Source organism: Salvia splendens, chromosome 1, assembly GCF_004379255.2.
Source record: "Salvia splendens isolate huo1 chromosome 1, SspV2, whole genome shotgun sequence".
Classification (NCBI taxonomy): domain Eukaryota; kingdom Viridiplantae; phylum Streptophyta; class Magnoliopsida; order Lamiales; family Lamiaceae; genus Salvia; species Salvia splendens.
Window position 1 is genome coordinate 40400313 of NC_056032.1, and position 21698 is coordinate 40422010.

At 37.2% G+C, this 21698-nt stretch overlaps 2 protein-coding genes, 1 long non-coding RNA gene and 2 pseudogenes across 4 annotated transcripts; 2 read left to right on the top strand and 3 right to left on the bottom strand.

The window, feature by feature from the left end:
• The first annotated feature begins 849 nt into the window (after window positions 1–849).
• LOC121751522 lies at window positions 850–5404 on the top strand (annotated as a pseudogene).
• Window positions 5405–5440: 36 nt separating this feature from the next.
• On the bottom strand, window positions 5441–9803 carry LOC121751507 (E3 ubiquitin-protein ligase RFI2-like). 2 transcript variants are annotated; one of them, XM_042146263.1, is made up of 6 exons: window positions 9401–9803; window positions 8385–8554; window positions 7915–7973; window positions 6779–6798; window positions 6317–6695; window positions 5441–6072 (listed from the first exon to the last, which is right to left on the bottom strand). In XM_042146263.1, exons 1-6 carry the CDS (start codon window positions 9561–9563, stop codon window positions 5622–5624), a joined length of 1242 nt encoding a protein of 413 aa, XP_042002197.1. In that variant the 5' UTR covers window positions 9564–9803; the 3' UTR covers window positions 5441–5621. The 2 variants fall into 2 exon arrangements, with proteins under 2 accessions (XP_042002197.1, XP_042002189.1); XM_042146255.1 differs by having other exon boundaries at window positions 6773–6798; window positions 9401–9802.
• A 991-nt stretch (window positions 9804–10794) lies between these two features.
• LOC121751546 lies at window positions 10795–13364 on the top strand. Its single transcript, XR_006040115.1, has 2 exons — window positions 10795–11109; window positions 12647–13364. It is a non-coding gene; the product is annotated as an uncharacterized LOC121751546 (long non-coding RNA).
• On the bottom strand, window positions 13335–16334 carry LOC121751538 (annotated as a pseudogene).
• Window positions 16335–17227: 893 nt separating this feature from the next.
• On the bottom strand, window positions 17228–21297 carry LOC121751531 (F-box/LRR-repeat protein 3-like). The gene is made up of 7 exons (XM_042146286.1): window positions 20613–21297; window positions 20362–20487; window positions 18972–19076; window positions 18487–18883; window positions 18229–18358; window positions 17849–18143; window positions 17228–17610 (listed from the first exon to the last, which is right to left on the bottom strand). Exons 1-7 carry the CDS (start codon window positions 21225–21227, stop codon window positions 17365–17367), a joined length of 1914 nt encoding a protein of 637 aa, XP_042002220.1. The 5' UTR covers window positions 21228–21297; the 3' UTR covers window positions 17228–17364.
• Between the last annotated feature and the right edge of the window lie 401 nt (window positions 21298–21698).

Here is a 21698-nt window from a genome sequence, read left to right on the forward strand (position 1 = left end):
AATTGCTATCCCTAATCATGGATAAAACGTGTTATCTGTAAACTCAATAAAACCTTTTCAGCGAACCAATCACGCCCTTAATGCATAAACTATAAGCATCTATATAATCATTACTACTATTTTTATTATAATAACTACTCCCTTTGTCCGTGATAGGAATCCCGATTTATTATTACTATAAATGGTATTATTACAGTATTTTTAAATTTTAATATTAAACAATATCGTTTAATTAAATTCTCTTGTATTGTTGTACATGTATATCAACAGAAACTAATAAGGATTTTATCAAACAATTTTGAAATTTGTGAGAGAAACAGAAAAATGAGTATTAACTACTCCATTCTGGATATCAAATTATATTAAAAATTCTAACAAGTCGTAGTATTGAATATTAAAAATTTTATAATCAAGGGGGACTTCATCAAATAAATACTACCAACTTTCGATTCATTCGCTTCCCTCTCGAACGTTCTACTACACCTTTCATACTCGCTCTCTGCCGACCTCCGCTGCTCGCAGAGTCACAGGTATGCCCCTCTTTCTCATTTCAATGTATTTCCATATTTAAAACTATTCTGCCGAACGCTTTCTTTTTCCAATTTCCTGTGTGAAATTTGGTTATTGATAATCCGATGGCTTTCAGTTTTAGACCTATCTTCTGGTGTTGTTGAATTCAATTTACTGAAACAGAATATTCGCTGCTTTTTAGGGTTTTTGTTCGTGCTGAGTTCCTTTTCCTTTTACTACTAGATTGCATGTATCCATTTCATAGATTTTGCCTTTCCAAAATTGCCCATAAAATGTCATGCGCAGATGCTGATATATGGATGTCTTTGTGTATTACAGCTTAAATGGGCAGATCAACCAGAACAATGTATGTGGGCAATCTTCCTGGTGATGTTCGCCAGAGTGAAGTGAAGATATCTTTTACAAGGTTTAGCTATAAGTAACTGAGAGTTTTTCGAATAAAATCTTGGAATCATTACTGCCAATTTCCATTACCTTGAATGTATTATGTATACTATACTAATCTGCTGAATCTTTTTGGAACCTTAGCATTTCCTTTATAACATAATAATATGCATTTTTATTTATAAAACGTGTACCTTATGTACATATTCAACTGTATATATAACTATGTTATGTTTATTGTTGATATTCATATTCGCATGTTTGTGCAAATATGTTTACGATTTTTTTAAATACTTGTTCATAACAAATACAAAACTCTTAACATATGCACACACTTTATTCATAAAAGAATTATTTGCAAATGTTAGGAAAAATGCACATATTTTAGGGACATTTGTCGACGTTCCTATCAGTGTTGTTAAAAACGCGCTCGGGGCGCGGGTCGCCATGGTCGAGTCCGGCTTCGCCCCAACATGGGTGAGCCGAGCGAGATACGTGGGTCGACGAATGGGGCGTGAATCCGTTTTTGTGTAAAGAGGGAGGAAGCTGAAACTTTATTTTATTTTATTAGTATTTTAATATGGAGTCCTTCTTTTGATAAAACCTAGGCACCCACGACTCTTTTTGCTTCTAATCATTTCTACTTTTTACTTTTCCTCTTTTTTATACTTAATTTATTATTATTGCCAACTTTTCATGTTTTCCCAAAATAAATTAATTATAAAATTCATTAATTAAATATCAAAACAAGTAAATAAACTATAATTCCTTCAATAATTATTTTCTACCCAATGTCAGATTGAATTTTAAATATTTTTTCTTCCTGTTATGTAAGTGAAGTATAAGTATTTATATATTAGTGACTTATATTTAGTCATTATTATTACTAATATATAAATAATAACTAATTTTGCGCCCTGATTCGTGGGTCCCTCGCCCGGCGCCCCATCGCCCCGCGACCCGGGTCCAGCGTCATCGCCCCAGACCGACCCGCGACCCTAACAACACTGGTCCCTATGAAATTTGCCTATCAAGATTATCCACAATTTTTTTTTCACATCAACGTCGATCATTTGATTTATCTGATGTTATCACACCACATTTAGAAATTATTTTTTACTTATCCAAAATGTACAAGGCCAAGGAACGAAAGCACTTTTTCTTCCCGTAATAATCCTTTATGTTCCTTAAGTTATAACTAGTTGCTGAACAATCCTTTGCTTTTCTTTATGGATAAAATCATCTGAAACAGTCTCACCGTGCTGGTGATAATTAGTTGTTTGGATTATTTCCAACAACTTTCCCTTTGTTTTGGTTTGGTTGTTATGATTTTGTTGTGCTTAATATTTTTCTTTTTTATTCTCTTCCTCTAGTATGGCCGTATTGTTGATATAGATTTGAAAATGCCTCCAAGACCTCCTGGTTATGCTTTTGTTGAGGTAAGTACAATTTTGAGCCAGCAAACTATTTAATGCTGTATTTCTTGCCCTTATCAATTACTGATTTTCAGAAGATATTAACTTGCCCATTTAGATGCTAGGCTAGTTTGTTTGTGATTCTGCTTTACCAAAGATTCTCAAATGGTTTTGTCCCCCAGTTTGAAAATTCTCGCGATACGTGGTCGTGATGGTTATGATTTTGATGGATGTCGTTTACAGGTGAGTTATATCCTATTTCTATAATGAAAAAGTTGCTTGTCCCTGTGTGCCTCATATGTTATATTGTGTCTGTCTTTACTCTTTAATCTATACTCCATTTAATAAGCAGGTTGAACTAGCTCATGGAGGGAGAGGATCATCATCATATGACCGTCACAGTAGTCACAACAGTGGAAGTAGTCGTGGTGGAGTTTCAAAACATTCTGACTACCTGGGTAGATGTAGTTGGTTTGATTTAATCTTATTATTTTCTGGTCCACATCTAGTAAAATTCTTGATATTTCAGTGCTGTTTAGTGGACTTCCTTCTTCTGCTTCTTGGCAAGACTTGAAGGTAATGGTTCACTTTTTACTTTCTCTTGTGTCTATCATGATGTCTCTCCTATCATTACAAGTGTATCAACTGACATGCTAATGCTAGCACCTTATTTGCCACTCCTGATCTTAGGATCACATGCGTCGAGCTGGTGATGTTTGTTTTTCTCAAGTTTACCGTGAGCGTGACGGTGAGATATTTTGAAACTACTACCCTTGCAGCCTTGGTTTCGGTTTACATATTGCCAGTAAAAAAGTTATAACTCATGTCTGTGCACAAACCATCCTCAAGGATGATGGTTTAGCTGTAGATATCTTACTTATATGGAGTATTTTGCTGATGGTAGTTGTACTAGGGGTGTGGATATATATTAATTTGTAATCCATGCAGGCATGCGTGGAGTTGTCGACTATAACAACTACGATGACATGAAATATGCGGTGGGTCTAATAACTTCTCTCTTGGCTTGCTCATTTTGATTTTTATTTGAATTTTGGCAAATTTTTAATCAATTTCTCCCTTTAAGTGATCTGGTTCTCTGTGCAGATAAGGAAGCTTGATGATTCTCTCTTCCGTAACCAATTTTCAAAGGCATATATAAGGGTACATTTGAAGAAGCTTTAAGTTTGTTTTTTGTTCTTTTGTTGTTTTATTTCATTTTTTATGGTTACTGACACAACTTTATATCTAGGTGGAGGAGTATGAGAGGAGACGTAGTTACTCCAGGAGTCCTTCTAAGAGTCCTTACTCAAGAAGCAGAAGTATCTCTCGCAGCCCTGATGATCGGGCTAGGAGTGGAAGGTTAACTTTCTTTCATAATTTTGACATGTTATTTTGTACCCCATGTATTTATCTTTGCCTCTTATATTCACAAGCAGTGCTTCTCCAAGGAAGAAAAGTTCTCATCAATCTCTTTCTAGATCCCGTTCAAGGTCTGTTGCATCCAAGTCAGAATCTGGCCCCCCTAACTCTTATCAAGGTATTGAATCATTTCGTGAGAGCTCCAAAATAACCTTTCTTCCCAAAGAAACATAAGAATCCGTATTAACATGATGGATGTGATATACCAAATTAGAGTACAAATAGCTGGTTGATCAGGTGTGCTTTGATGATCTGTTTATAGAATATGTGTAGCTACTCCACAGATGGGGAAATCATGTATATATTTGTAATTGCAGTGAGATATATCCCTTTTTACTTCCAAACTATCCAACATTTTGAAAGAAAGAGAACAGGTTTTGTGAACTGTTGGTTTGACTGCTATTCAGTTTGGGGTTGAATTTTGACTTTTTACATGCGTTTGTGTTATCCTCCCCTTCTGGTTTCATTGTGGTTCCAATCTTTTGAAGTTGATGGGGAGTGTATTGGTTAAAGGATATGTGGGATATAAGTACTACTTGATCATGAAGATTGCCCTTTTGTTTCTAGATTTGGCCTTATGTGGCGATCTGGGGATTGCATGTTAGGGACTTGATGGCTTATGGTGCTCAGTTTCTTGCGACTCATTTCTTTCTGGCAATAGGCTGCAAGTGGACTGCAAGACCCAGATGGTAAATTTTATTTAAGTAACAAAAGATGTGAGGAAAACTAAGTTAATGCTTGAAATCTAGGTTGCTTCCACAACTTCACCTACTTGAACTCACGTTAATTTTCTCAATTTATGTGCATTAAACAGAAGTTGGATCAGTGGTAGAATCACTATCTAGTAGTATTTCCTATTAGAATATAGATGGTGCTTCAGGATGGAGTCTTTTTTGTTAAGGACTATATGAGGTAACATGAGTAATATATTTCAACATTACAGACAGTATTACTTCACACGTTGAGCAGTAAATGTTTTTTTTGCTTGAGTTGAGGTCATCTTCCTGAGCTTAAATTTACAGTTCATGAAAATTGCAGATCCAGATCCCCAAGGAAATCTAGACCTGCAGTGTCACCACCAGTACGTATATATTCTACCACCATATTTGTAGTAGATAAATATTGTCCTCAGTAAGATTATTGTCAGGCTGTTACAGACATCAGCCATGCTTATTTTATCCCTTCACTAACTGTTGATGCTGTAGCCCCATCAATCAATCCAGGCATGCCGAAGCAGGAGCAGATCGAGATCTAGATCGGTATCCTATTTTCCCTGTGGATGAGTGCCTGTTTTGAGATAAAATTCTTGTGCCTGTGAGAATTATCGTCAGTTTTGGGATGGTGATGTTGTGTCTTAATATTGTGGTTGGCAGGTGCATTCTGATGGAAGATTGAAATGAAAGATTGTGTCTAGTTCATCAAACAAAGACTTCAAAAGTTTTAGCTACATTCAGGAGGATTTGGGTGAGTCATTTGTCAGATTAATGGATTGTCTAATATTTTTGCCAATACATTTTCTTCATATGTTGGCCATCTGTTCTGTTATGGCGTTTGATGCATCATTCGGGCACAATCATTACTGATGTTGGTAAAAGCACTTTTTCAAAGGTTACAATTCAACGACATATAATAATGGACGTATCCTTATTTTGTTATGTTTGTTTAGTGGTCCGATGATATAGAATCCCAAATGATATAAAAACATGTGTTATTTACCTCAACGGCATAGAAACAAGAAGAATTCCATCACCATAATTTTAGACATTATAGACAGACTGTCCTTAGCTCAAGCATATATGTGTTCGGGTTGGGTTCTCAGTCCTTAGTTGTGAGCCAGAGGCATCAAAGTTTCATCCCAACACGATATAACACTTACGCTCGATTTTGAGATGGCATCCTCTCAGACCCATGCCTCTGCCGGAAATTGCCTGGTCTGACTCCAGAATCAGATGAAGGGTGAAAAGACGCCCATATTGCATCCCTATCAAGCTGATTCAAGGTGAAGCCTGGCTGCTGCTCACGGTCCCAACCATAATAGTGATCGTGTTGGGGATTTTCTGCATCTTGAAAACTTCTTCCAGATGGATTCGAGGAAAAGAAATAAAACCCATCTGCTGATGAGGCCACTGGGCTAACTTGAGGCAAACCCCTATGGCCGCCGGATCTTCGTCCGGTGGAAACTAAAGAGGTGCGTGCTACTGGCGCACCAATGGATTGCTGGAAATACGCTTGAACGGGAGGACGGTCACGGAGGCGGGCAACAGGTCCAGGGTAAGGTGGAAGCACTGATGATGTGATAGAGCCGGGAGCTCTACTAGCGGAGCTGTCAGAAAACATGCCAATGTCACTACTTCCCAAATTTCTGAATCAACAAATTTAAAGCTTCTTTTACTAATTATTTTTTGGAAATTACTCTGATGGAAACTGTATCCTTATTCCCAGTTTTTCTTACCCACAAAATCAAGTCAATAAGGCTAATACCAACGAGTTGCACCCGCTATCAACACATTTTCACTCATAATTCCCTAGATTTGATACCAAAAAATAAAGTTTGATCTATTACTAACCTGCGACCAACAATAAAAGGATGCATTCCAGGTCTTGGAATGTCAGAACTCCTAGCTGTCCTCTGAGCGAGAGATGGAATAGGCGGTTGATCTGCACTACCAATTCGGTTGCTTGCAGCTAAATGAGAAGGGTGTTCCCAATTGTGGTGATAATTGCCATCCATTGAAGGGAATGCATAGGAGTTTGGTACTTCACTTGGAGCAGAAGACAGCCCGCTCCAGTGATTACTAAAACTGGATCCATCAGGCGTATTCCCACTTGATGTTGAAAAGGGTGGGTGGAATGTTCCAACATATGCAATATATGGACAAGGATGAGTTGCAGAGGACATGGGTGCATGTTCCGCAAAGATAGCATGGTGTCCGACAAGATCTTGGTCTACAATACAAATTACCATCGTGTTATTAAAAACTTTGAGGTAAGCCTTTACAGTTACTTGAAGAATGAAATCTTACACGCACTTGATGAAAATTCACCTTCACTGCAAATACAAAATATAGACAAAAACCTTGTTAGCTGAGTACTAAATGGGGAAAATGTTGGGTTGCAAACACATACTATATCACATAACAGAAAAGAGAGTAGAAAGAGATTATAGATGTACTGACTGCCACAGAATGTGTAATGCAACACTAATGAAAAAATATGCAAAAAGGTAAAATCTTTAGAAAAAAGTGAGATTTGAATACTTTCTAGCATCCACCATACTGGCACAGTAGACCTGTATGACTTATTTGGATTGACAAGAATGAACAAATGATTAGTACGTCTGCAATTAGAGGTCTTGATTACTTGTGATTAAAGGCTATGAATAATCTTATCTCTTTTTCAGTTGCATTTTTCTCAAAAGCTCGGCCCTTGACAATGTACTTTGACCCGCCTCCATAATGCCAAGATTAGATTGTTTCTTATGATTAATCATCTCAACCCTTTACCTTTGACCATGGTTTTGGGTTAAGTTAGTGCTTCCTATCTTATATGCTTATCACCTTCAACCCCTATGACTAATTCAATCCTAGACAAATCCAGTTGTGGCTTATCCCATATTCTATCTCACTATTCTATTGTCTAACGAACCAAACGTCACCTTTGTAGATAAAATATCCAACTACAACGGAGAGGGAGAACCATTACATGGAATAGGGTGTTGTTCAATATATGAAGATTTCCAGAACTTTGTAAACATGCAGCGCAGACAATTTACTAGCAGAATATCAGCAGAAGGAAATTATGCAAACACAAACTCACTTCAGGCTTCATAATATCTAGGGAAAGTGCAAAATTTATTCCAGCCCTAGTGATTCAGTGATACAAAACATGGTTATTCCAACCCTAGTGATTTTAACAGAGAAAATTTCATGATCCTCACACAGCTGACAGACATGCTCTTTCAGGAATTAAAAATATCATATTCCAGACTCCACATAATCCAGTTATACTGGGTACATGTATGAGCAGTTCCCAGCTGGTTGAAAAACAGAAAGAAATCGGAATCTGAAAATGGTTAAAAGAGATACCGACTGTAACACCAAAAGGAGACATACTTTGGAAGTTGGGACTAATCAACAATGAACTCATAAGGTTAGAAGAGGCTTACTCGGAAGATGACGGAAGTCTAGTCAAACCATTGTAAGGACACCAGTGAACTCCAACCGACTGCAGAATCAAAGAAAACAAGATTATTATTCTAGACTTATCCTTGTGGAGAACAAGTAAAGTGGACAAAGGATAGAACTCAATGCTACAATCTACAGCCACCACTATTTTTTACAAGTCGCACAAGCCAACAGATTAGTACCCCCACATTTTCAAATAATCCAAAACCATGCAAGAAGTTGATGACATAGAACATCATAAAATGCAGTCTCATTAGAACAAAAATGAACTCATACAGATGAAACTGGATAAGTATATGTCTGTGAAAGCATATAAATAATAACCTTCATATTTCAATAATGAGGTTTAATGGAAAGGGCTGAGCATACTTGACTAAGGACAACAAATGGTATTTCCCAATAGCAAATATAAATATACCCTCACAGTCATGAATTAAATCCAGGAAATTACCATTTCAGAATAACTTAGATCATGCAGATCCTCATCATGCAGCCAATCATCCATGTTAAACTCAGGTAACTGACGACCACCATTTGCATAGAGCCATTGCCCTTTCTCAATTTTCCGGCAGTTAGGGCACTGCATTGCTCCCTTTATGTTAAATGCTGAACCTATGCAATCTGCCAGATCACATGCAATGGATGAACATATAATATCACAACCACGCATACAAACATCAACAAAAGCATTCTGATTCTTGAAACACTCATCATCATTGTCATCAATCAGTGTACACCTCATGCTTCACATGACTAGACATAGTTGCCAGAACAAAAACAAGAGGATGGTCAATGAGTTTAAAGAGGAAGTAAATATCAAAACGATCAAATCGGTCATGGGATCTAACCTGTTTACATTACAGGTTACAACCATGGTTTCGAAAAAAGCAAAATTCCCTAAGTGCCAAATACCCCTTGAGATTTATATATTTGCATTAAAATTCCATTGCAACCCCAGACAAAGAAACACACTTGCACACACTAAAGATGGAAATCGTTAATAATGACCCAATTATTCATCGGGACGGCCTCAGAATGACATGTGAGCTCAGGTCTCTCACAATTGTATTAATTTGATAAATCTGAAATGCTACACAGAACTAACCTCCCATTCCCTGCCTGATGCCATGTAAACTTTGTTTTCCAATTTACAGGTCATTTTTACAACTAATTTTCGGTCTACAACTTGATGCCAGTTCCTTAAACAGGTCAGCTAAACCCATGAAATAATACTCGAAACTGCACAATCCCGTACAATTAATCCCTTTCTCTAAATTTGCAATCACAGAAACTCCTATGTTTGAAGCAAGACGATCTTTTCGTCTAAACTAAATTATAAATCAAATTCTGTTCTATTTGCTCCCAAAAAATAATGAAAAAAATTTCAACAGTTGTAATGGAGTCAGGCAGATACAAGCGGTCAGATCTTAATTCATAATGGATCAAATCGCGAAATTCATCACCCACCGAGATGGAATTGATGGCCGCATTGAAGCTTCGCCCAAGATCTATCGCCGGCATCCGTCACCACATCCAAGCAAATCGAGCACGGCACAGATGCAGCTGACGCCTTGCATCCTCCGCCACCACCGTCGCCGTCGTCGAGAAGATCCGCATCGCCCAACCCCATAATTTGATATTACAACCCAAAATTCGCAAAAAAACCCACCACCGTATAACGATCTAGCAACTAACTGCTTCCGCGAACAAAAAATGTTCGAAACTAAATAGAGTTGGAACCGAATTATCAACGAATTCAGATGAAAATTGGATAGGAATTTGGAAACTTGCTTCTGAGACGTAAATGAGATGACGAAAATTGTGAACCACTTTTTTTTTCTTCTTTTGTTTTTACTATTTCTGACGTTTAAATTTGAGGCAACATGTTTTATCCGTTTTACTAATGAACTGTAAAATTGCAAGTTGCATGAAAATAAATATTCTGTCACTCCCTCCGTCCCGCAAAGATTATCTCATTTTTCTATTTTCGTCCGTCCCACAAAACTTATCTCATTTTACTTTTTACCATTTTTTGTAATAGACTACATATTCCACTAAATCATTCATATTCACATTTTATTATAAAACTTAAATATAAAAGTAGGATCCACATTTGACTAGCTTTTTAAATTCACTTTTTATTACATTTCTTAAAATTTATGCCCGATTAAAGTGAGACAATTTTTGGGGAGGGAGAGAATGCAATTTATAAGTCAAATTAGGTGTGCCAAATTCAACAGCTTTTCTACGCTAATTTCTCAAATATATGCGGCTTTTTCTAAAGTTTATAACTTATATGACTATTTTTTCTATGCATTGTCTGAGACATTTCAAAGCATTGCAGCAAGAAAAAGGTGATTCCGGCGTCTCGGCGGCCCCCACACTTCAGCCAGACATCACGTGAGGAGGTTAAATCAGGGTACGCAGTAGCCCGTTAAGGGGGAGGCCTTAACCCACTGACTGCCAGAATAAATTTATGTATACAATTTTTTGCGAGTATTTGTACATGTAGATAAACAATTACTGTACTCACACTAATATACTTGTCCATGAAAATAGTCCCAATCATAGATAACGTGAGTTTTAAGACAAATTATAAAATACTCCATGACAAAATCTAGTGATGTTAAATTTGGACTAGTCAATTTTGACTGGCCAGAGATCAATATTGTGAGAATGTGTACAAAAGCCTAAATTCATAAATATTTATGAGTAAGTTTAAAGTTAATGAGAAATAAGTAAGATTTTGCCAAAGTTGATGGTATTTGACCATTTTTGACGAATACTGGTGAAGTTAAAAAAAATGCAAAATAGAAGGAAAGATAAAAATAAAATAAAAATAGAAGAAGAAAAGAGTGGAATTGCAAAGTAAGAGAAAAAGTGGAGGAAAATGTGAATGCCCATACTGACGCAACTCACTCTTTTATTATGCAGCAGCATTCCAATGTTAAAATTTGATGATGGAGTAAGTCTTTTTGAGTAAGAAGCAAAAAATGATGACAATAGAAGGACATATGGATAATTAAGGGGGTGTTGGAAGAAGGCAAAGCAGCAAAACAAGTGCAGCTTTCGGAGGCGGAGATCCGCCAAATATTTCTCTCCGACTCCGACTCCGACTCCGACTCCAACTCCGACTCCGACTCCAACTCCAACTCCGCCAAATATTCGGATCTGCGGTCTCTCTCTCTCTCTCCTTCTCCTGTCTTCGCCCATTCTTTATGATTAATTTTTGCATGTGTGTAGCGTTGGAATCCAATTTAGGTCTCCCGGATTTTTAAGTGGGTTTTTGGTGGAGCTTTTTGCTTCATGCACTTCGCCAATTATTATCCTTAATTATGCTGGATTTGTTGATATTTTTGTTTGACATGCTAGACGTTTTAATTCTATGATTTAGTAAGTAATTGAGGTTATTTAGTGTCTTATAGGAATTGCTAATGATCATGATTCCAGTCCGTTACCTTATCAGATTCTACATGGAAAGTCTCGTGAACTTTGTCTCATTCTGTGGATTTATGCGAGCTGTCTTTGAACGCTTCATTGCACCATAAAAGAAGTTTTTTCAATTATGAACACTACTAACTTGCCTTTTCCATGTCAAAATGCTCATACTTTCCTTACATTCATTTAAGAGTAATGCCAAAATTGGTCCTGAACATATGCTCATTTTACAATTTTGGTCATAAACTTTATCTTTTGAATTTTTTTGCATCCTGAACATTTCAAATCGGATCACAATTGGTCCTAGACTAACTGTTCCGTTAAAAACTAACAGTCAACGGGTTTAATCCTGATTTTGACCAAATTAGACCGTTAATTATAATTTTTTACTCCCTAATTATTTTCTTAATTATTTTAATAAATATTCATTTAAAATATGAAATAAAATTCCAAATCGACGCCGCCGCAAAAACAGTGATCTTCCCATCAGTATCCCGATTAAGGCTATTTCAGCCTCCTAGCGCAGACTACCTATTTCTAGGACACTATGTTGATCGAGGCAGATATGCTTACTACTGGCTTACAAGATAAGGTATCCAGATAGAGTCCACCTTTTCGGGGGAAACCATGAATTGATGCCAAGATCAACCGTATTTATGGGTTTTATGATGAATGTCAGTGTTTGCGAGTGCTTTAATTGCTTGCCTGTCTCTGCCCTCATAGATGGAAAGATAATTTGCATGCATGGAGGACTTTCTCCTGACCTCAAACAGTTAGACCAGATTAATGAGATTAAGAGGCCAACTGACATACCAGATAGTGGTCTCCTCTGTGATTTGCTTTGGTCTGATCCCGATCCTAGGATACGTGGTTGGACTGATAGTGATAGAGTTATTTCATGTGTTTGTTGCAGAATTCTTAGAAAAAAATGATTTGCCGTGGTCATCAGGTATAAGACTATCTTCTTGAACTTTCAGGCTATTTTTCTCTCTTGTCATTCTTGTACCTGTGTTGGAGTACGAGAAACACATTTAGATCTTGATAATAAAATATATTGTCATGGAACATCATGGTTGCCTACTATCAGCTTGTGCTCATTTGGCTGTACACGTTTATTCTCTTTTCTTTAGATATTCTTGGACTTTTAGTTCATGACTCAGAACTAGATCATTGATTCTAAAGCCATTGGAAGTTTAGGATATAACTTAGAATTCTGTGTCATACTGCTGTTAAATATTTTTGGAATGAAGATTGACCACATGCCATTCATTGCAGGTGGTGGAGGATGGGTATGAGTTCTTTGCCAAAAGAAGACTGGTTACCATATTCTCTGCTCCAAATTATGGTGGAGAGTTTGAGAATGCAGGTGCTCTTTTGAGTGTTGATGAATCACTAGTGTGTTCCTTTGAGATATTGAAACCCATATTTTTGTCAATTCATTCTCTTCTCCTTATACTTGCTTGGCATAGAACTCTATTGACTTGTTTTTGAGGTCTTCAAGTTTTATATTTGATGATTTCTATTCACAGCCCCCTAAAATTGATGCACCACGAAATGCATTTACAAGTTTGTTTCAGTGAACGGGTGGCTAGTATTTCTTTGTTCATAAGCTGTCTCGTAGAGAATGTGCGGTACCCGTATCTTAGAAAGCTTGGAAGCTGGGAACTTGAGGAGAATCCATACTAACGAGTAACGGATTAGCAGGCAAACAAGATCTGTAAACTGGGGGACCGAGCTGTTTCCCTTTGATCGAATTAGAATCCTCTTAGTGTTGGGATATTATTCAAAGAAAGCCATTGTGTTGTTAACATTTGGGTTGCTGCAACTTATTCCAAATGCTAGTGTGATTTCTTGCATCATTTGTACATCCATTGTGATCATCAATGCAGCAGCAGCAGCAATTCTATGTCCTCTAAAATTTTGAAGGCAAGTAGTTGTGGAAGTTCAGTTTGAGAAATGTTAATTGTGCACCATAAAATAAAACTTCTTTAATCAAATAAGAATATGTCTTTTTGGTGGTATATGCTTTTGACAAACCCAGTACACACATCTAAATCAATACAAAAATATGTGACTGCAAAATATACAAAAATATATAATGTAAAAAGGACACTCACATCTGTTCTTCTACTCTCTTGCATCTCTTACCGAACCTTTTTTTTAATAAAAATAATAATAACTTAGAAATAAAAGGTAGAAATCAACAGTTTGGCAGAAGTGGCTCTGTGTGTGAAATTTGATTGGTATCAAATTCGGGTGAAGATTTATGTGAATTTTTAGTGTTTCTATAAATGGCATAAAGCAGCAGCTGCAGAGCTCCTAATGCAAATCCTATGGAATTTGGAACCTGCATATTTCACAGATTAAATATGGGCAAATGATTACATTATTTCCATTCTAGTTTTCTACGTAATTGAGAAGAGAAGGTGATTTGATTAATAAGCTACCATAATTAGAGAGAGAATATATGTTGAAGTCTCTATCATGCTAGCTGCATATAGCAGTCAATTTCAAGAACAATTACAAACGTGCTAATTTTTAAGGTGGATTTTGCATGTCCAAATTATATATGGGGTCCATGTAATGAAATAATTTCCTTCTAAATAATAGATAGTCACCAGCTAACACTAGTGGGGGGGGGGGGGGGGATTTATTATGAAGTAGTTGATGTGATTGATTTGTTTTAATTTCTCCATATATTCTGTATCCATAGTCGGTCCTTCAAGATTATATTCATACCCAAAATTTTGATTTAATTTTCTTGCAACCTCATATTTTACCATTCATTTTCCACGGCATAATCTCATCCCATTCAATTATGTTGCATGCATCAACTCAAGTGGACAAACTGCATCACTCGAATAATAATAATAATTACTCTTTAAAAGCATATACAGTACATAAATTAAGTAAAGATGCTCCTGGAATTTTGTGAGGGTTTTTAGATTTAATTATCCAATTACATACCTAGGCTATTTGCATATAGCATATCAACACGGAACTTAAAAGAAACACCTAGTAAAATTTTGTTATACTAGTATTAATTAAGATTTTAAGATAGAACAATTAAAATAAAGTTTTTTATATGCAATGTAGTAACTGAAGATTAGAAATAAAGACTTACTCCAAGAAACCAGTCGTCCACAAGTATTGCATAAAAAGTCCAAACTCCACCATTTAGAAAAAGAAAAAATGAGAGAAGAAACGGCATATACTCCACACTCTTTGTTGTCACCACTGTTTTCTGCATCAATAAATATAATATCTTCATCAATAACTATTTCTTATAATAGACGAAGCCCTCTAACCTAATACTATATAACTAATGTGTTACTATCTAATAAGTACATAAATTGAATTATTAATTGAGATGTTGGCAATGCATATAAGGTAGTTATAGAATTAGCCTATTTAAATTTCTCAGTTTAAGCAGTCTTGAATTATTGTTAATACTATAAGTTAGTATAATGGAAATGAAATAATGGATGATCATACCATCGCAGAAAGAGGAGAAGCATACATGAGGATGTTAAGGCCTGAGCTTATGAATCCAATAGCATCAATCCTTAGCTCTATTTCCAAAAGAAAATAAGTAGCTAACAAAGTTGCTGCTAGAAACCCAACATTCAATAGGGTGGGGATCCTCTGCTGTGCATTTTAGCACAGCGACCCCTGCTGCTCCACACAAAGAAATAAAATAATTAAAGAAATTAAATAAAATAATATATATATATATATATATATTATTTTAATTGTTTGTATGGAGCAGCAGGGGCTGCTGTGCTGAAATGCACAGCAGAGGATCCCACCCCCATTCAATATTCCCACAACTACTGCTGTCCTAACCCTTTTGTTAGGGGGACAGAAGATAAGGAACAAAGCAACGTATATAGGCATGTACAAATCGAACCGACGGTTAACCGCCGGCTCATAACCCGGAATCGGCGGCGGCGGTTTGAACCGCCGGACGGTTCGGTTCGGGTTCACAATTTTCAGAAACCGGAACCGTCGGTTCAACGGTTTGAACCGGCGGTTCAAATAAAAATAAAAAACTGGACATGTTCAAATAATTGGATTTAAATGTAGGTATGTTACTCATTTTTCTCAATGTATTGATTAAAATGTGCAAAAAAGCAACAATTAATATAATTTGTATAAGAATGATAAAAATAGACGATTAAAAAAATAACCAATATTTAAATTTATTGTTTAAGACTTCAAGTCTTTAGTGATTTGTAAGTGTTGTAACTTGTAGCATCGTTTAAATTTATATCAATAAAGCAATTTTCTTCGTGATTTTTTGAATTTTATTTACGCACATTCCATAGATAAATAAAGAAGAAAATGCCAAAAAAAAAAAACTAAACCGCGGAACCGGCGGTTTTGAACCGTCGCCCGAACCGGCGGTTTTTTTGAACCGGAACCGGAACCGCCTAAACCCTTGGCGGGCCAGTTCAGGTTCATGCCGTGTGCATGCCTAAACGTATACGATCTCCACGATAACTCCAAAGCCATTGACAGTGGCAACGAGGTAGCTCCCGGGCTTGATGATCCCGTAGTAAGTCCAAAGGGAAGAATTGAGGAGGGTGCATATGTAAGGAAAGCTCTCGAATTCCTCCGTCGACTTCTTTCTTCTTCACTATTCGAACAAAAGTCTTCCTGCAACCAATTTTTTTTCATTCATTATAAATCAAATAGTATCTTGATTAATTCATGTAAATATTACTCAACTTACCCCGGAGAAAGAAACATAAGAACCGAGATCACATTCCCTGAAATTATTTAAACAACACATACATATATACAATTAGTATATACTCCATAATCGAAAGAAAGAAATTAAGATTTGGTGGTATTACCTATGACGCCAATGAAGAAAACAAGTGTGTCCATGTTTGGAGTGGAACAAATGAAATGAAAGATAGAGGCAAATTATAAGGATGTAGATGTAGTAGTCCTTCTCAACTACTACCACACAATTCTACCTTAATTTTTATGTTTCTTTTGTTTGCTTTGCTTTATAGAATTCTAAAATATCACGCAGCATAGTACTAGCTAGTATATAATTAATCAAACGTGGTTCTAACTAGTGTGAACCTTTTACCCTATTTTTCTTGGAATGTTTCTATTGATATAGTAGTATTATTATACTAGTTGATGTGTATCATACGGAGTAATAGTCAAATACGGGATATAATTATAAAAAAATCTAAAAAAAAAATTAACATGTGATTTTTATAGTGAATTCATATGCATTTGAGGCTATAAATTAATTTGTGGGTTCATACAGGAGACGTGTAAAATTTGACGCGTGTAGACTTAACATATGGAGTTTGAATTAATTCAAGCAAAGATTTGGGAATTGAGTTCATATATGAGTTTATGTTATTTATTTAGAAAAAACTGTAGTTCTTTCTCTATGTTATCTATAGTACTACTGTTTGAAGTACTTGTATAGTTTGTTCTTTGAATAGTTTTTTTATATAATAAAACAAGAGTTGATAGCTCATGAGTAACGCGACAATTTTCGAAATATAGCTAGAAACTAGATGATATGATCAGCAACTGATGAAAGTAACAAATTGTGACAAGCAAAATAATTGCGAATATGGTTGGCATAATTAGTCCACAACACAACCACTTATATAATTAGTCTTATGCCTACCTAACGCTTAATAATATAAGGAACTTGAATCTTGACGAAGAAATTTTTAACAAAAGTTGAAGAAATTTTTTAAACAAAAGTTGATTAGTTGGGAGATGAAAAATATAGGATAATCATTCTTGAATTTTGATTGGAAACTCTACTTATCAAGCATTTGCTAATCCAATCCCTTTTTTGTTGGGGGAGTCGAGTTGAATGTCAAAAATGTCGTCCTCGAAAATGTCAAAAACCGGCCCCAGTCTTGTCATTCGTTACGTAGCTAGCTTATATTTGAACCTCTTAAAAATATAAAAACATTACATAATGATTTTGATACAATTTAAAAGCATCAATCCCATCTAATCTTGCATCCATTTGCTTCCAAGGTCTGTATTATTTGAGGTGAAAGCAATCGCCTAAGAGATGCACTAAGCTTAACCTTTTTGAGGCACGCGCAGCATGCTCGGAGGGCGACCTCTACACCATCTGCTGATACACGGGCAAGGTCCAGCAGCTTCGCATCCTGCAGCCGAGTTAAGTTCCCCATCACCATGCACAGCCCCACGTCCGAGATCGCACACCCACTCAAATTTATCTGCCACCATCAATTTTCAAACCAACCTCAGACTCAGCCTTGGTAAATACTCACAAATCAAAATATTCTTCGACAACACAAAAAAACCATTGTTCAACTCTGTGACGACATACTATAACAAGAAACTCTACCCTCTCTATCTACTAAACTATACTACAATATGATCATTATTTTATTTTGTCTTATCTTTTATCATCTTTGAATTTGAAACGTGTTATCACCAAGCATAAGTACATACCTGTTGTAAATTCCTCGAGTAGTAAGCCAACGCCCAAAATCCCGAGTCATCAATTCCCTTGCAATTTTTTACATCCAATTCAGCTAATCTCCGGCAACCTGCAGCAAGCTTTGTCAAGCCAGTAGCAGTGATGTTTCGAAGAGATCGCATTTCAAGGCTGGAGAGTTCTTCAAGCGAGCTTAAATACGCCATCCCTTCGTCAGTGACTCCATCGCAGTATGACAAATTTAGCCCCTTCAGTTTTTTGCAGCCACGCGATATAGAAGCTAAACCTCCATCGCCTATTCCTTCACACCTACATTGGATGGAGTTAAATACAGTATATCATACCACAAGCTGTACCCTCAAATAATATCGTGGGCGAAATTATAATGTCGTACCTGTATAAATCAAGTTCTCGAATCTTTGAGCAATTTGAAGCCATATAAGACAATCCTTTGTCTGAAATGTTAACACATAGTCCAAGTTTCAACGATACAAGCTCCGAGCATCTTGATAGATACTTCAAGCCTGCCAAATTCAGCACAAAAAAAGTTTAAAACGAGTATTAAACAGAGAAAATAAGCACAATCAGGGGTCGTGAGTGAAGCATGCAGTGTCGAATAAGAAAACTAACATTTGTGTTCGTTTAGATTTACCTATATCGTTTATTCCAGAACAATCTGTAAGATCAATCTCTTCAAGAAATCTGCAGTGAGACCCGAGATGGTTGAGACTACCCTCACCAAGCAAGTTGCAACATTCCAACTTAAGACACAAGAGATCCCGACAAGAACGTGCAATAGCTAGTATGGCTGAATCAGTGAGGTCGCTGCAACATGTTAAATCAAGTACCTTGAGATTAACACAGCCCGTCACAAGATGCAAGATGCCCGTGTCCGTCACTCTGCATTTTCCAAGTCCCACTTCTGTCAAACACTTGCAGTTGTTGCTGATGAATTTTAACATAGAATCTCGAACTCGTGCCCCATCAATTCTCAGCATTTTAAGGCTCTTTAGGTCCTTGAGCTGGTCGACAAAAGACATAGAAAGCTCCTGGCAGTCCAATGGCACGTTTTACATATAGTTGGTGCACAGAAAGATCTTCTCGATAGCTCAGAGATAAAAAGAGGACAGCACTTACTGGAAAACAGTAGCCTGCGTGAAGCTCTAATAAACGATTATGTCCATGGATAACGGAACATAGTGCATCCATGCTCAATCTGTCACATCTTGATATATCCAATACCTGGACACCATTCAAGAACCAGAGATTTACGGTATTACATGTTCTTATTTAGTTGGTATTGATGGACTAACTAAAACAAAAGGTGAATGGCTTTGGTGCATGGATCAGGAATTAAACTATATATATTCGACTACGACTCTATGAGGTAGCTGGAATAACCATGTTCAAGACCACAAGCAATAAACCATCACATTCGACTATAAATATCTCATATAGATATAAAAGAATTAAAGAAATGCAGCTAATTAAGTAAACACAGAGAAGGTAAGAACTGAAACTGCTGATGATCACAGATATTAAGATGGAGGCAAAATATTAGTACCATTACCATATATTGACTCATCACACAGATAAAAAAAAGTTAATTACCTGAAAAATATAAATCAAGGTAACATGGAAAACCTGCGCCTATAAACACCTATTTTGAGATCAAAATATAGGTGCTGATGCTAGATGATTCTTGAATTTTCCAAATAGACAAATATGTACTAGAACCGAAGGTTCAATTGTATTAAGAAGTTATGACAATTCAACCAGCAGATAGAGACAATCGAATATAGTTATAAGGATTATTTGGCTGTTTGGTAGATAAAATAAGGCCATGTTAGGCCTTCAAAGCCCATCTCGGCCCGCTGAAGCCCGGAGTGAATTAGTTCAAAAGGGCATGAAGGATTCGGCAAATCGAATATAGTTTAGATTCTCTCATCCTGTTAAGCATTTAAGGAAAGCATTATTTCTGACTGTCGGTTTATCAATTTTAGAAAAGTTACACTCCATTAATGGGGGTCATTTGAAATCATCTCCTTAAATAAAAACTCAGATAAAACTACAACCTCAGATAGAAACATTAGTTCTGAATGCTACAAAGTCAATTTACATTTAACATTGTAATCACAAATAGCACAAAATACGTACTGCAAATAAGGAGGAACAACTTACTCTCTTATTCATTATAAAAGTAACTAACTATATATGCAGTTGCCAAGAATGTAGAAGGAGACATACAATTCAGATTACTTAAGCATAAAATCAATATTGTATTTAATTGTGAATTGCACTTGTTGGGGTGCAAAACCACATTCCACATCTGGCAATGAGTAAAGTTGCAAGCAATATATAAAAGCTACCAAAACCTCCATTAGTGTGAGGCCTTTTGTGAAGTGTCCCAAAAACAAAACCTAGCCCAAAACGGATAATATCATACTAATGTGTAGTTCAGGTTTGAATCGCCTGAACCCTCACAAGTCACAACATTATAACCGTGATAATGAATGAAGTGACTAACCTTAAGCGAAGCACATCCATTTGCAATATGCAGCAAGCCATTATCATCCACCGATCCACACCCAACCATTTGCAGCGCCTCCAGCTTCTCCATTCCACTAATCCAACGAAACGACTCATTCGAAACCTTAATCCAAATCCAAGTCAATGATAAGAATAGATGAGACTATCAATACATTCCATATTGCTATTGGCATCAATCATCATCATTTTTTACAGATTTTTCACAAAAATCAAAGATGAATCGGTTACCTTGAGGTATGAAATATCAAGGCGTTTCAAATGCAGGCATTTCTTAGAGAGAAACCAAATCCCAATGTCGGTCACATCGAAGCACCATTTGAGGGAGAGCCTCTCGAGCTCGGGGCATCCCGCAGCGACCTGAGCCAGCCCCACATCAGTGACGTTGAGACACTTGTCGAGATTGAGGTCCCTGAGGCACGCGGCGGCGGAGATCGCGGCCGCCTCGAGATCGCCGAAGGACGTGCAGTAGGAGAGGTCGAGGGTTTGTAAATTGGCGCAGGCGGTGGCGAGGGCGCGGAGGGAGTGGGGCGGGAGGGCGGAGCAGCGGGCGAGGTGGAGGCGGGTGAGGCGGGGGGCGGAGGGGAGGAGGAGGGAGACGGCGGCGGCGTCGATGCGGGGGCAGACGGAGAGGTCGAGGGAGGAGAGGGAGGGGAGTTTAGGGAGGAGGGAAGGGAGGAAGTCGGGGTGGAGGAGGCGGAGGTGGGTGCGGAGGAGGGAGTCGAGGTGGAGGAAGGGTTTGCATGTGGAGCGGAGTGATTTGCGATCGGTGTCGTCGGTTAGGAGGGAGATTATTTTGAGGAGGAGATCGTCTGTGAGGAGAAGGATTGGCGACTTCATCTTCATTTCAACTCAAACTCGATCAACCGTACTACTACTTGATTCGGCATTGACTCATGATATAACTCGAAAAGGAACACACAGAATTTTAACGATAACTTCTTATTTCTATTTTGTATTTTAACGATACAAGTTGGGTTTGAAAATGTTTATGATAATAGCATGTGAAGAGTGACGTCACGAATGATGAAAATGGACTCGGTGAAGTGGCATCGTGACCGTTGATTGGGCCAGGCCAGCAATGATCAACGGCGAGATGTGGGAAGCGAGTGTGGCGTACGGTTGGGCGTACGAAAGTCAAAGTGAGCAACGGAAACCTGTGAGTGGGGATCGTACGGCGCAGTGGAAGAGAGACAAACTGACTCATCATTAACAAAATTTATACAGGATATTTTGATTATTTATTTATGAGAATAATTTGTATACATGATATTTTTTCTTGTCTTGTTGCTCGCTCCATCCCATAATAAGAATCAT

Bases quoted from the DNA above. Each gene is read 5' to 3' on its own strand.
- LOC121751507 (XM_042146255.1), bottom strand. From the start codon at position 9,563: ATGGGGTTGGGCGATGCGGATCTTCTCGACGACGGCGACGGTGGTGGC. The intron at 6,799-7,914 runs GTAAGCCTCTTC...TTGTATTTGCAG, and splicing joins AGACTTCCGTCATCTTCCGA to TGAAGGTGAATTTTCATCAA. The intron at 6,073-6,316 runs GTTAGTAATAGA...GTTTTCTGACAG, and splicing joins CCTTTTATTGTTGGTCGCAG to CTCCGCTAGTAGAGCTCCCG.
- LOC121751531 (XM_042146286.1), bottom strand. From the start codon at position 21,227: ATGAAGATGAAGTCGCCAATCCTTCTCCTCACAGACGATCTCCTCCTC. The intron at 20,488-20,612 runs GTAACCGATTCA...ATTTGGATTAAG, and splicing joins TTGATATTTCATACCTCAAG to GTTTCGAATGAGTCGTTTCG. The intron at 17,611-17,848 runs GTATGTACTTAT...TGATGGTGGCAG, and splicing joins ACTCGAGGAATTTACAACAG to ATAAATTTGAGTGGGTGTGC.